The 15,297-nt window shown below is 46.9% G+C and overlaps 1 protein-coding gene across 1 annotated transcript in view; it reads left to right on the forward strand.

Moving 5' to 3' along the window:
- Positions 1 to 12,174: 12,174 nt before the first annotated feature.
- The window catches only part of LOC101835978 (transmembrane 9 superfamily member 2-like), a 56,759-nt gene continuing 53,636 nt past the window's right edge, over positions 12,175 to 15,297 (forward strand). Inside the window, exon 1 of the mRNA XM_040743911.1 lies at positions 12,175 to 12,471. Coding sequence (XP_040599845.1) covers positions 12,274 to 12,471 — 198 coding nt within the window. The 5' untranslated portion in view covers positions 12,175 to 12,273. The remainder of the gene's footprint in view (positions 12,472 to 15,297) is intronic.

The following is a 15,297-nucleotide window of genomic DNA, read 5'->3' on the forward strand; positions in this document are numbered from 1 at the left end:
AATGCACCTGAGGTAAAGCCCCCCCTGCCTTTTTGCCTAGAGCCTCTCTCATACTTCCCCAAGGCATTGTTCATCATGCATCATTCTTTTGACCATGTTCTGATAGAGGACTGTAGCCTCTGGTTCGGTTACAACACTTCTCAAATCCAGGCAAAGGGCTAAGGATGTAAATGAAGACAAAGACAGTGGCTCATTCTTACAAGGAGAATGACATTTATTTTAACAAGAGAGGAGCATTATATACCGATAGCAGGCATGGTGGAAAACCACCAAGGTCAGAAGCCTACATTCCCGGGGCCCTCCGGCAAAGGGTGGGCCAAAAAGATGAATTCCCATTTAGACAATAAGGATGGACAGAAAACAGGAACTTGCATACAGGCTTTACTGGGAGGTGGGGATAAGAAGTGTTTTGCTAGAAGCTCCTAGTCACAAGCTGGTCAGCAGACCCCCATGAGGGAAGGGTGCAACAGAGGATAGCAAAAAACAAAACAAAACAAAACCAAAACACCAAGTTTCTCTAAATCAACAAGATCTATGAACGTATGAAGTCACAGAGACTGGGGGGCCTTCATAGGGCCTTGCACAGGTAGGTGTGTGCCAAATAGGTTCCTAGTGCTGAAAGGAGCCTGGAGATAGGCTCCCATCCCAAACCTCTCTAGATGATAATCACTTGCAAATGCAAATTTACTTTTCTCCAAGGGAGCCTCACTGGAGAAACAAACTACTCTTTTTTGTTTATTTGTTTGTTTGTTTGTTTTTTTGAGACAGGGTTTCTCTGTGGTTTTGGAGGCCAGCCTGACCTCTTTGAGTGCTGGGATTAAAGGTGTGTGCCACCACTGCCCAGTAACAAACTGCTCTAAAGTGTAGGCTGCATGCCCAGAACCCAACAATATCTTTGGAGGTTCCTTGTCTCATAATGCTGTGTTAGGGCTTCTCTCTCTCTCTCTCTCTCTCTCTCTCTCTCTCTCTCTCTCTCTCTCTCTCTCTCTCTCTCTCTCTCTCTCTCTCTCTCTCTCTCTTTCTTTCTTTCTTTCTTTCTTTCTTCCTTCCTTCCTTTTTTTTTTTTTTGGTTTTTTGAGACAGGGTTTCTCTGTGGCTTTGGAGGCTGTCCTGGAACTAGCTCTTGTAGACCAGGCTGGTCTCAAACTCACAGAGATCCACTTGCCTCTGTCTCTGGAGTGCTGGGATTCAAGGCGTGTGCCACCAATTCATGGCTTCATTTTTTATAATTAAAAAATGTACACTATAATTTTGTCTTTATTTTTATCTTATTATATTCATATTTTTCTTTCTTTTTATCCTACAGATTCTTTTATTCTACAGATTCTTTGCATATATATATATACATATATATATGCTTCTGATACAGTGTTTTTATGAGATTCCTCAGTGTGTGAACCAGTGGGTCTGTTTCTTGTGCCTTCTTTTTGGCAACTTCCCTTCTGTTTGTTTCGATCTATCTTGATGTGATGCTTTTTGTTTTATATTATTATATTATATTATTATCCATTAGAATCATGTTCTTTTTTAATGAGAGACAGAATAGGGTGGATCCAGATGGGAGGGAGGTGGGGAGGAACTGGGCGGAGCAGAGGGAGGGGAAACCATAATCAGGATATATTATATGTTAAAAAACCATTTTCAGGCTGGGTGGTGGTGGCGCACGCCTTTAATCCCAGCACTCGGGAGGCAGAGGCAGGCGGATCTCTGTGAGTTCGAGACCAGCCTGGTCTACAGAGCGAGTCCCAGGACAGCCTCCAAAGCCACAGAGAAACCCTGTCTCGAAAAAACCAAAAAAAAAAAAAACTAGTTCCAGGACAGCCCCCAAAGCCACAGAGAAATCCTGTCTTGAGACCCCCCAAAAAAACATTTTCAATGAAATGAGAAAATACATTTAAAAAGTACAGGTGATATTCATTAGTTCTTTCTTTTCTTTTTCTCTTAATGTCTCTCTCTTTCCCTTCCTTCCTTCATTCCTTCCTTCCTTCCTCCCTCCCTCCCTCAGTCCCTTCCTTCTTTCCTTCCTTCCTTCCCTTCTTTTCTTTCTTTTTCTTGAGACAGGGTCTGACAGACCAGGCTGGCCTGGAAATCACAGAGATCCCCTGCCTCTGTTTCTAGAGTTCTGGGATTAAAGGCACACATCCCCATACCTGGCTCTACTAAATTTCTTGTTCGCTCTGGAAAGGTATCAAACGGGTCAAGGGTATAGAGCACATAAGATAATTTTTTACAGAACTGTTAGTGATCATAGAAAAAAATATTACAACTTAAATTACCACAAATATAGCTGTGTATTGTGACTCACAACTATAATCCCAGAACTTGGGAGGTAGAGGCAGGTGGATCTCTGTGAGTCTGAGGCCAGTCTGATCTACAGAGTGAGTTCCTGGACAGCCAGGGCTGTGACACAGAGAAAAACCCTGTCTCAAAGAAAAACAAAAACCCACAAATATGTATTTATTGACAATGTGCCTCCATTGGTTTATGCATACCGTGTGCATTCAAGTGCCTGCTGAGCTCAAATGGAGACAGACATCCTGGAACTGAAGCACAGGCAGTAAGTAAGGTACGTGATGTGCTTGCTGGGACTGAACTGGAGTCCTCTCCAAGAGGAACAAGTGCTCTTAACCAGTGAGCCATCCCTCCAGACCATGGTACGCTGATTTAATACCATATCTTAAAATAATTAACTAGTCCATTTTATGTCATGCTATACCAAAACTAACTTAATTAAGTATATGCACCATTGCATATGTATGTGTGTATATAAATCAAAAGTCAGGAAGGACACACAGCAATGATGAAACAAAGCTTTTTTATGGAAGATGGGAGCGAAGTTCAGGTTAATGGTAGTTAGCAAAGGAATGCTTTGTCTTCCCAATAATCTTTCTTTCTTTCTTTTTTTGAGACAGGGTTCCTTTATGTAGCCCTGGCTGTTCTGAAACTGAGGCAATGTAGACCAGGGATTAAGGTGTATGTATATCACAATACATGGCTGTTTTGATTTTTTAAAGGAGGTTACATAGTTTTCTTGTACTTATGTAATTTAAAAAATAGCTAATAAAATGAGCCATCTATATTAAGCACTTCCATTTCATCACCTCTCACTCAATTCTCAACCCACTCCTGTCTTTTTTTTTCAAGACAAGATTTTTCTGTGTAACAAACAGCCTTGGCTCTCCTTGTACTTGCTCTGTAGACCAGGCTGACCTTGAACTCACAGACATACACCTGCTTCTGCCTTGCAGGTGGGATTAAAGTTACTCCCTTCTTTTATCTTGATCATTTCCCCCAAATAGATAATCTGCGCTCCTTCCCTCCCTCCCTCCCTCCTTCCCTCTCTCCATGTCTCTTTCCCTTCTTTCCATCTGACAGGGTCTCATGTAACCCAATCTGGCCTTGAACTCCCTATGTAGCCAAAGACAAGTTCACACTTCCATTCTCCCTTGCTCTTCCTTCCCCCACTTGTGCTGGAATTACTTTTGGGCTTCAGCACACCCAGCACCAAGAGCTTGCTTTCCATATCTGTTACAAAGCCAAAAAGAAAAATTCTACTATTTAATTTGGCCTTTGATTCTCTGGCCCATTTCCTCTGTGAAACTGTCTCTCCCCCTGGCAACCGAATTCCGCATTTCTATATTACATCATGTTCTTCAGGTTTTTACTGGATCCATTTCTGCTGCTTCACCAAATCTGCAGTGCATCCTCTGTCAGACCACAAGTCACCGAATTTTCCAAAGTTTGCTCTTACACCGTCTTCTTTTCCTGTACTCTCTCTTCTGTTATTCATAAGCCATCACCTCCCAAGACTTATGAACATTCCAGAGCAAAACATTCGTCTTTAACTTTACTTGCTTATCAGAGTATTCTGTGTTTGAATACGAGGTCTTGACCTGAAACCAGTGAGTCATCTGTGGCACAGGTTTCCCTTTCTGTACTACTTACCATCAAATACCAAAACTACTGAAAACTCTGCTTGCCCGGCCTGGAGCTTGCTAGCCTTGTGCTACTCTTGTCTCCTACTCCTACGTGCTGGGATTGCGAACATGCTCCAACTATACCTGGCTGAAATTCTCTCTTATATTTTCTGTGTATCTAATTACATCTACAGTTCTTCATACATCACATTTATTTACTTTTGGGTATGTATGTGGGTGCACATGTGGCATGTGTAGCAGGCATAAAACAAGTTAAGGAGTTAGTTTTTCTCTTTCTTCCATGCGGGGCCTGGAGATCAAACTCAAGTCATCAGGGTTAGAAGCAAGGCCCATTACCTACTGCGCCATCATGCCAGCTCTATTTATATATTTGTTTATTTATTTATTTATTTGAGAGAGGTTTCTTGTTTGTGTGTTTTTGTTTTTGAGTTTTGGTTTTTTTCAAGACAGGGTTTCACTGTGTAGCCCTGGCTGTTCTGGAACTTGCTCTGTAGACCAGTTTGACCTCGAACTCACAGAGATCTGCCTGTCTCTGCAGTGTTAGGATTAAAGGGATGTGCTGCCACCACTCGTCTATGGAGAGAGAGGGTCTCCTTAGCTGAGGCTATCTGTAAACTCCTGGTCCCCTGCCTCCCAAGATCTAGGATTAAAGGTGTGTGCCACTATGCCTGGCTTACCTTTTCTTCAATTTTGAGTTTTCAGGGTCTTATCATGTTACCAAGGCAAGCAGTCATCATTCTTTTCTTTACCGTCAGTCTCCAAGTAGCTGCTCAACACACCTGGAGCCCTTCTACTCATTCCTTCTTTCTTCTTTCCCCTTTCCTCTCTTTAATGTTTTGCTTGAGACAATGTCTCATGAAGCCTAGCCTGGCCTCAGGCTTTATAGATAGCTGAGGATTGTTGTGCTCACTTGACACAAACTAGAGAGTCACCTGAGAGGAGGGAACCCCATTTGAGAAAATGCCTCTACAAGATTGGCCTGCAGGCAAGCTTATAGAACATTTTCTTAATTAGTGATTGATGGGGGAAGACACAGCCCATGGTGGGTGGTGCCATCCCTGGGTTTGTGGTTCTGGGTTCTACAAAAAAGAAGGTTGTAGACACAGAGAAACCTGTCTCAAAAAACAAAAACAAAAACAAGAAGAAGAAGAAGAAGAAGAAGAAGAAGAAGAAGAAGAAGAAGAAGAAGAAGAAGAAGAAGAAGAAGAAGAAGAAGAAGTAGGTTGAGCAAGCCTTGGGAAGCAAGTCAGTAAGCAGTACCCTCCATGGCCTCTGCATCAGCTCCTGCATCCAGGTTCCTGCCTTGTTTGAGTTCCTGTCCTGACTCCTTCTGATGATGAACAGTGATACAGAACTTGCTTTTTGGTCATAGTGTCTCATCACAGCAACAGTAACCCTAACTAAGATGCTGAGCTTGAACCTTGGATCCTCCTGCGTCTGTCTTCACCTCTATCTTGCTAACATTACTGATGAGCGCCACTACACTTGGCTCCATTTCCTTAATGATAATTTTGAGATGCAAATTATTTACACATCGATAAGGCCCAAAATTATATTTATAAATGACAAATACGGTGTTTTAACTATGAAACTTAAAAAGTATTATTTATCTTAGTTTTTTGTTTACTCATATATGTGTGTGTGCCCCACATGACCCATAAGAATCCATATTTAATTCCCTGGAGCTAGAGTTACAAGCAATTGTGAGCTGCTTTGTAGGAATGCCGGGGACTGAACACCACGGATCTATCTCTCAGCCCCTTATCCACAAAATATTTACTTAACCCAAATTTTCAAAGTGTTTCCCTGTGCTTTATTCTAAACATTTCATTGTTTTAACTCCCAAAATGTGTTGTTATTTATTTTGAGTTAGTTTGTATACATACTATGAATTTTACATCTTTTAGAAGCACCAGATTTCTGAGTTTGAAGCCAGCCTGTTTTACCTAGTAAGTTCCAGGTCAGCCAGGGCTACACAGTGAGTTTCTGTCTCCGAACAAATAAAAACAAAACAAAAAATATCAAAGAGGCTTAGTTACAAATGAAAAATAGCTCAGAGTGGTTTTGTATACTCTTCACCCAAATTCTACTAATGTCTCCATCTTACACAATCCTGATACTTTGACCAAAGTACAAAATTAGTATTAGTATAATATAATTAAGTAAACTACAGGATTTATTTGGGTTTCAAAAGGTTTTCATTAATGCCCTTTTAAGTTGCAAGTTCCCACATTACATTTAATTGTCTATTCGGTAAAGGATTCGTTCATGTATGTATATATGTATGTATGTATACGCATACTAATCACTTGATTAATTACTTTATGAAGTAGTAGGGATTGACCCTAGGGTCTCACACATATGATGTAAGTAGTCTATTAATAAGCTATATCACCAGCTCTTTTCAGTTTTTCTCATTTTCTGTTCGTGATTGTGTGGGTATACATGCATGTGTGCTCATATATATATGAAGGCCAGAGGTCAACCACAGGAGCTATGAAGACCATGCCCCAATGCAGGAAGAGAGGAGGGTCATGGGAGACTGGGAGATTGAAGAGGTTGCTAGAAAATCAGAGACTACTTTACTCCTTCTAGACAAAGGCTGTTACATAGGCAGCTGTCATCAGGCTCCCAGGCACATCTTGGCACATATGTCCATACACAGGCGGGTGGCACCAGACTTAAAGACAGACACAGAGAATCAGGCTGGTGAAGGAGGAGATGAAAGCTCAGGTCTCAAGGCTGTATTAATACAGAATCACACAAAAAGTGGCATTCTGCCAAAACAATTATATACTAGATTACTGTTTACTTTGGGGTTCTAGGACATCTAGTGACAGCCATATATTTAATTATTCCTATTGGTTATCTTCATGAGTGCCATGTTGTCTAAACATAAGCTGGCCCTTAAGGCATTGTTTCCCACATTCCACCCCCTTTAAGACAATTGGTTCTTTATCATTAAAGGGCCACTGTCATGCTGGTTTCTACACGTGACCACACGGGGGCAGTGTAGGGCTATGTGTTGCCCAAATAATACTGCCATACTACCCGTAGCAGGCAACGGGTCCTGGTGGATGTGACCACTCCTTTTGGTGCTGGCAGCCCTTGGGGACGAGGAAGGTGGCCTCTCCCCATTGGTTTCATATTCTTCACTTGCAGTTAGAACTCCTGGGTGGTTTCTTGGAGGTTTGCTGCCTCTAGGATATATTCAGCCTCAAGAGAAGCATACATTGTATATAGCTAGAGGTCAAGTGACAGATACCCAAAATAAGTCACTGAGTTTGGCTTGACCATATGACCACCATACTTGCCTACATATGTGGTTGGCCAGGGAAAGCAAGTTAGATTTCCATGAACTAAAGTATAGTCAGCTCCAGTGTCAACAGCTAGTACTCTGCACATTAGTAAAAGAATTAATGAATAATGAGTGAGCGTAACCCCGCTGGTCATCCAGGATCCCACCTAGCCAGGCATCTTAGCTGTACCCCTAGAATATGCTTAGCCCTGGAGACGCACTAGACACTTGTTCTTTCTGAGTCTGTGGGCTCATGACCTACTGCCACTGCCTTAAAGAGAACGGTGATGATAGAGGCCAATTTCTCCATCTCCTCTCCTCTCAGTAGGACACTATCTGGCCCCTGGTCTCACAGAAACAGGGGATAGATCACCCAGAATATGACTGCACTACTATCCTTTTGATTATATATACATGTTATAAATATATATGCATATATATGAGCTCATGCTCCAAATCATAAACAGAGCTGAGCTTTCAGTTTCTGTCCTGGCTACTAACTCACACACCTCAGTTTCTCACCACAAAGTGTCCTCACAGCCTGTGTTCAGCATATGCTAGCCAAGCATTCTATTGCTGGCCCTTTTTTTCAGCTCCCTTTTATATTTTCTTCTTTTGATACAGGGTCTGAGTTGTCTGGGCTTCCTCCTTGATTTTTCTATCCTCCTGCATCAGTTTCCTGAGTAGCTGGTCTTACATGATTGTACTACCAGGCCCAGTCAGTAGAGTGCTCTAAAGAGGACTGATCTGATTTGAGTTAATCTGTTTAAAAGCCAAGACTGGAAGCCCCAGAGATTACGTAGTGTGGCGGTATTAGCACATATGAAAGACAGCGTGTGTCCTCTGGAAACGGTGCTCGCTCTATATGGCACCCTTGTTCCTGTTGTGACACTCTATGGTGCTGATTTAAGAACATGGCTGGAATACAGCATGATCCCATGCATCACAGCACTTCTGTGTCTCAGTACTTGAAATGGGCATGTACCCAAGGAACTGTCGGATACATATAGTCTTATGTGGTTAGAAACTTAGAAAACTAACTGTTTAAGATCTAGTCACTGCGCTAATATAGTTATTTGTTTTCTTTAATGTGACCAGAACACCCTTGTTTGTGATCACCACGTATCACAAATATTGTGTTTTAATTTCTATCTTTTAGGAGTATGGGTGGTGTTTTGTCTGCGTGTATGTGTGAATACTGAGTGTGTACACTGCCTATGGAGGCCAGAAGAGGCATTAAATCTCCTGGAACTGGAGTTAGATATAGTTGAGAGCTGCTGGTGCTGAGAACGGAACGCATGTCCTTTGGAAAAGTAGCCAGTGCCCTTAACCACTGAGCTCCATGTTTTAATTTCTTGAGGTATTGTCTCAGTTACTTTGTTGTTTTGTTTTGTTTTTCTATACAGGGTTTCTCTGTAGCTTTGAAGCCCGTCCTGAAACTTTCTTTGCAGACCAGTCTGGTCTCAAACTCACAGAAATCTGCCTGCTTCTGCCTCCCAAGTGCTAGGATTAATGGCATGTCCCACCACCGCCTGTCATCTCAGTTACTTTTCTGTTGACATGACAAAATACCATGACCAAGGCAATGTATAAAAGAAAACATTTAATTGGAGCTCATGGTTCCAAGATGATTAGAATGTGGCCATCTGGCAAAAGAGCGTAGCAGCAGGCAGGCATGAGGCATGGCAATGGAACAGTAGCTGAGAGTTCGTATCCTGAGACAACCACAAGTCAGAGAGAAAGAAGAGAGAGGGGTGGTACTGGAGAGCAATAACTGGGAATGCTGTGGGCCTTTGAGAGCCCAATGGCCAGCCAGCCAGCCCCAGTGGCACAACGTCTCCAACAAGGCCAAATCTCCTAATCTTTCCAAACATTTCCATCAAATACATGAGCCTCTGGGGATGATTCTCATTCGAACCACCCCAGGTATCATCACGATCTCTTCCCTCGAGTTCACAGGTTTCATGCAACCTTTGGGTTGTTTATATTTTAATCATTCTCAATTGATATAGATTGAAATTTAGCAGATATATCAGGCTATTTTTGTACTGCTACACACTTCGCATTTCCCTTTTCTACCATTAAATTTCATAACTATATTAAGCACCAGACCTTCTTTCTGGTCTCCTCTTTTTTTCTTTTGTTTATCAGTATCAATATTAGCATTAGGTTAATTTCCCTTTGATTGTTTTTGACACAGTCTCATGTAGCTCAGATTGGCCTCAAACTTGCTGTCTAGCCCAGGCTAGTCTGTATTTCTGATGCTCCTGCCTCCTGCTGGGATGACTGGCATGGTCCATGACTGACTCACTTCTCCTTTTCTTAGAGCTGGGTTGCCTAGCACCAATTAATTTTTCCTCTCCTGGCATCATTTACTTCACATGAAATGGAGATACCAATTACAACCTTGCATTGGAAAAATGGACACTGGAAAATTCACAGGAGACAATGGATGTCTCGTGACCTATATACTTCTTCCATCCTTGAACTCCTGACCCTCCTGCCTCCACTTCCTGAGTTCTGGAAATATAGGCACTTGGAAAGGGGGTACTTCATGTACAAGATACAATAATGAATCATCCACTGTCAAATTAACAGACAGAGTTTCAGGACAGGCTCCACAACTACAGAAAAACCCCTGTCTCAACCTCCCAAAAGTAATTAAGACAATACCTCAAGAAATTAAAACATGGGACATGGAGATTGAGAGATGGTTCAGTGGTTAATGGCACTGGCTGCTCTTCCAGAGGACGTGGGTTCAGTTCCCAACACCAGCAGCTTACAACTGTATCTAATGCCAGTTCCAGGAGATTCAATACCTCTTCTAGCCTCCACAGGCAGTGTATACAATCGGTACTCACACATACACACAGACAAAGCACCCATACTCCTAAAAGATAGAAACGAAAACACTAAGTGAGCAGGTAGGCCTTGAACCTCTGAAAGAATGAGCCCAAATAAATTTTTCCTCCTTTAGGTTGTTTATTTCAGGTATTTTCTCATGGCAAGAGAAAGATGATTCTCAGTGAACTAGAAAGGGTTGTAAACTTCTTAACCCATTAAAGAGCTCTATGAAAAAATACAGTTAATATCAATATTCAGTAATGGAAGACTGAACCCTATCCCCCCAAATGTGGGAAAGAAGACCAGGAAATCCATCCTCTGCATTTCTGTTCAATATTCTATTGGAAATTCCTAACCAGGCCAACAGAAGAAGAAAAAGAAATACAAAGACATACAGATTCAAAAGAAAACCAAGGTCTGTACAGAGGTGCATGCCTTTAATCCAGCCTGGTCTACATTGTAACAACGTGGATCAAACAAATAGACAAAAAAGAAAGAAAAATGAAAAGAAAACAGCCCCCATTTTATAGTATAGTATAGGCCAGGCCAAGTTGCATAGACCTGTAAACCAAGTTAGGAGGCTGAGGCAAGGGGACCACAATTTCAATGCCTACGTAAGCTACAGGGTAAATTCAAGGCCAGCCTGGGCAACTTAGCTCTTGTCTCAAAACCCAGAAAAAAACATATTCAGGGTTTCTGTTGGACCAGAGGCAGGTGATTTCTGTGAATTTGGCACTAGCCTGGTCTACATAGTGAGTTCCAGGCTAACCAGGGATATATAATGAGATTATCTTTTTGTTTTGTTTTTTTGGGTTTTTTTTTTGGTGTTTTCGAGAAAGGGTGAGGCTGTCTTAAGAAAAAAGAAAGGAAGGAAGGAAGGAAAAAAAACCTTTTGAGGCAGGGCACAGTGGTATATGCCTTTAATACTCCCAGTAGGCAGAAAAACTCAGCTTTCTGTGAGTTCAGTGGGGGGCAGGAGAAGGCTGATCTCTGTGAGTTCTAGACCACCGTGGTCTATATAGCAAGCTGCAGGCCAGTCATAGCTACGGAGTCAAATAAAATAAAATATCCCCATTTTGGTAGCCATATTTAAAAATAATAGGTAAAATAATTTTAAACAAAACAAAAAAATCTCGCATTGTTTTATTTATTGCCCCATAACAAGGAAAGCTATTTAAAATCAAAGTACTTGTGATTGATAGCCCCTCCTTCTGAGAGGTACTTTTATTGTGTAGTCCTTGGGGGCCTGGAATTATTTAGCTAGTCCTGGGTGGCTTCAAACTCACAGCGATCCACCCGCCTTAGTCGTCACAGTGCTGGGAGTAAAGGTCTACGTGTATGCTTGGACCACACGGCCCTGAAATCCTCATACACAGCCCCACACCCCCTCTCTGTGCATGTCTCCGAGCTCTGCTGCCAGAAAAGATAGGGGTGCAATGTTAGTATTGTTAAGATTATTTTTTTGCGTTTTTTTTTTTTTTTTTTTTTTTTTACGAGACAGGGTTTCTCTGTATTGTTTTGGAGGCTATCGGTCCAGCCCGGCCTCGAACTCACAGAGATCCGCCTGCCTCTGCCTCCCGAGTGCTGGAATTAAAGGCGTGCGCCACCACTGCCCGGCTTCTTTTTTACGTTTTCATGACATTTATTTATTTGTTTCGGTAGGGGATATGTGCTATGGTAAGGCCCACTTCTGGGGGTGTGAGAACGTGGAGGGGGCGTTAGTTCTCCTCTTCCACTGTGTTGGTTGTGAACATCAAGCTCCAGTCAGTCCTCACTCACTAAGCCACTTACGCAGCATAGTTTGCGTCTTAGAAAGCACATCGGAAGCCACACTTGTAGGCTTGAAACCCCTAAGATGGACTACCGCCCCCAGCCTCGCTCCACCTCGCTGCCACGCCGCCTCTGTGCAGCTGACTGCGAGGCAGAGCTTGACACGTGGCTGAACACGTGGCTAAAAGGAGCGCGGCACGTGGCTAAAATGGCGGGAAAGTTGGGCGTGACAGCCTATGAGCCACGCGGGCATGCGCATGCGCAGTGCGTCTGCTCACTAACTGCCACTGCCACGTGATCTGTTACAAAGGTCCTGCGCTAGCGGCTAACGGCTGTTTGTGGAGTGTTCTCCTGGCAAAGCAGTCGCGCCCCCCAGTTACTGGTGAATAGTCGGGACTCTGGTCGTTGGCGTCTCATCTGAGGATGCTTGCCCTTGAGGCAGCAGTTAAGATGGGTGCTGGCGGCTTCCATTTGGGAACCAAAGTGTGCCTGGCCCTCCCTGGGCTAAGGTGGCTTCTGTGGCTGTGGCTGTTGGCCGCCCCCACCGGTGATGCCTTCTACCTCCCGGGGTTGGTTCCCATCATGTACTGTGAGGAGGGCGATCCCAACCCCCACTGTCAGGTAAGGAGGCGGGGAAGGAAAGGGCCCCGTGGGCAAAGTGAGGAAAGGCCGCGTCAGGGCGGGGCGGACACGGGGCGGTCCTACACCCACCCTCTTGGCGGGAAAGTGAGGAAAGGCCGCGTCAGGGCGGGTCGGACACGGGGCGGTCCTACACCCACCCTCTTGGCGGGAAAGTGAGGAAAGGCCGCGTCAGGGTCGGGCAAAGTGAGGAAAGGCCACGTCAGGGCGGGGCAGACATGGGGCGGTCCTACACCCACCCTCTTGGCGGGAAAGTGAGGAAAGGCCGCGTCAGGGTCAGGGCAAAGTGAGGAAAGGCCGCGTCAGGGTCAGGGCAAAGTGAGGAAAGGCCGCGTCAGGGTCGGGCAAAGTGAGGAAAGGCCGCGACAGGGTCGGGCAAAGTGAGGAAAGGCCGCGTCAGGGTCGGGCAAAGTGAGGAAAGGCCTCAGGGTCAGGGCGGGGCGGACACGGGGCGGTCCTACACCCACCCTCTTGGCGGGAAAGTGAGGAAAGGCCGCGTCAGGGTCGGGCAAAGTGAGGAAAGGCCACGTCAGGGCGGGGCAAAGTGAGGAAAGGCCGCGTCAGGGTCAGGGCAAAGTGAGGAAAGGCCGTGTCAGGGTCAGGGCAAAGTGAGGAAAGGCCGCGTCAGGGTCGGGCAAAGTGAGGAAAGGCCGCCTCAGGGTCGGGCAAAGTGAGGAAAGGCCGCCTCAGGGTCGGGCAAAGTGAGGAAAGGCCGCGTCAGGGTCGGGCAAAGTGAGGAAAGGCCGCGTCAGGGTCAGGGCAAAGTGAGGAAAGGCCGCGTCAGGGTCAGGGCAAAGTGAGGAAAGGCCGCGTCAGGGTCAGGCAAAGTGAGGAAAGGCCGCGTCAGGGTCAGGGCAAAGTGAGGAAAGGCCGCGTCAGGGTCGGGCAAAGTGAGGAAAGGCCGCGTCAGGGTCGGGCAAAGTGAGGAAAGGCCGTGTCAGGGTCAGGGCAAAGTGAGGAAAGGCCGTGTCAGGGTCAGGGCAAAGTGAGGAAAGGCCGCGTCAGGGTCGGGCAAAGTGAGGAAAGGCCGCGTCAGGGCGGGGCGGACACGGGGCGGTCCTACACCCACCCTCTTGGCGGGAAAGTGAGGAAAGGCCGCGTCAGGGTCGGGCAAAGTGAGGAAAGGCCACGTCAGGGCGGGGCGGACACGGGGCGGTCCTACACCCACCCTCTTGGCGGGAAAGTGAGGAAAGGCCGCATCAGGGTCGGGCAAAGTGAGGAAAGGCCGCGTCAGGGTCGGGCAAAGAGAGGAAAGGCCTCAGGGTCAGGGCAAAGTGAGGAAAGGCCGCGTCAGGGTCGGGCAAAGTGAGGAAAGGCCGCGTCAGGGTCAGGCAAAGTGAGGAAAGGCCGCGTCAGGGTCAGGGCAAAGTGAGGAAAGGCCGCGTCAGGGTCAGGGCAAAGTGAGGAAAGGCCGCGTCAGGGTCAGGGCAAAGTGAGGAAAGGCCGCGTCAGGGTCAGGCAAAGTGAGGAAAGGCCGCGTCAGGGTCAGGGCAAAGTGAGGAAAGGCCGCGTCAGGGTCGGGCAAAGTGAGGAAAGGCCGCGTCAGGGTCGGGCAAAGTGAGGAAAGGCCGCGTCAGGGTCAGGCAAAGTGAGGAAAGGCCGCCTCAGGGCTGGGCGGACACGGGGCGGTCCTACACCCACCCTCTTGGCGGGAAAGTGAGGAAAGGCCGCGTCAGGGTCGGGCAAAGTGAGGAAAGGCCGCGTCAGGGTCAGGGCAAAGTGAGGAAAGGCCGTGTCAGGGTCAGGGCAAAGTGAGGAAAGGCCGCGTCAGGGTCGGGCAAAGTGAGGAAAGGCCGCGTCAGGGTCGGGCAAAGTGAGGAAAGGCCGCGTCAGGGTCGGGCAAAGTGAGGAAAGGCCGCGTCAGGGTCAGGGCAAAGTGAGGAAAGGCCGCGTCAGGGTCAGGGCAAAGTGAGGAAAGGCCGCGTCAGGGTCGGGCAAAGTGAGGAAAGGCCGCGTCAGGGTCGGGCAAAGTGAGGAAAGGCCGCGTCAGGGTCGGGCAAAGTGAGGAAAGGCCACGTCAGGGCGGGGCAGACATGGGGCGGTCCTACACCCACCCTCTTGGCGGGAAAGTGAGGAAAGGCCGCGTCAGGGTCAGGGCAAAGTGAGGAAAGGCCGCGTCAGGGTCAGGGCAAAGTGAGGAAAGGCCGCGTCAGGGTCAGGGCAAAGTGAGGAAAGGCCGCGTCAGGGTCAGGGCAAAGTGAGGAAAGGCCGCGTCAGGGTCGGGCAAAGTGAGGAAAGGCCGCGACAGGGTCGGGCAAAGTGAGGAAAGGCCGCGTCAGGGTCGGGCAAAGTGAGGAAAGGCCTCAGGGTCAGGGCGGGGCGGACACGGGGCGGTCCTACACCCACCCTCTTGGCGGGAAAGTGAGGAAAGGCCGCGTCAGGGTCGGGCAAAGTGAGGAAAGGCCACGTCAGGGTCAGGGCAAAGTGAGGAAAGGCCGCGTCAGGGTCGGGCAAAGTGAGGAAAGGCCGCATCAGGGTCGGGCAAAGTGAGGAAAGGCCGCGTCAGGGTCAGGGCAAAGTGAGGAAAGGCCGCGTCAGGGTCAGGGCAAAGTGAGGAAAGGCCGCGTCAGGGTCAGGGCAAAGTGAGGAAAGGCCGCGTCAGGGTCAGGGCAAAGTGAGGAAAGGCCGCGTCAGGGTCGGGCAAAGTGAGGAAAGGCCGCGTCAGGGTCGGGCAAAGTGAGGAAAGGCCGCGTCAGGGTCGGGCAAAGTGAGGAAAGGCCACGTCAGGGCGGGGCAGACATGGGGCGGTCCTACACCCACCCTCTTGGCGGGAAAGTGAGGAAAGGCCGCGTCAGGGTCAGGGCAAAG

Source organism: Mesocricetus auratus, unplaced genomic scaffold (assembly GCF_017639785.1).
Source record: "Mesocricetus auratus isolate SY011 unplaced genomic scaffold, BCM_Maur_2.0 Super-Scaffold_100003, whole genome shotgun sequence".
In the NCBI taxonomy this organism is placed as follows: Eukaryota; Metazoa; Chordata; class Mammalia; order Rodentia; family Cricetidae; genus Mesocricetus; species Mesocricetus auratus.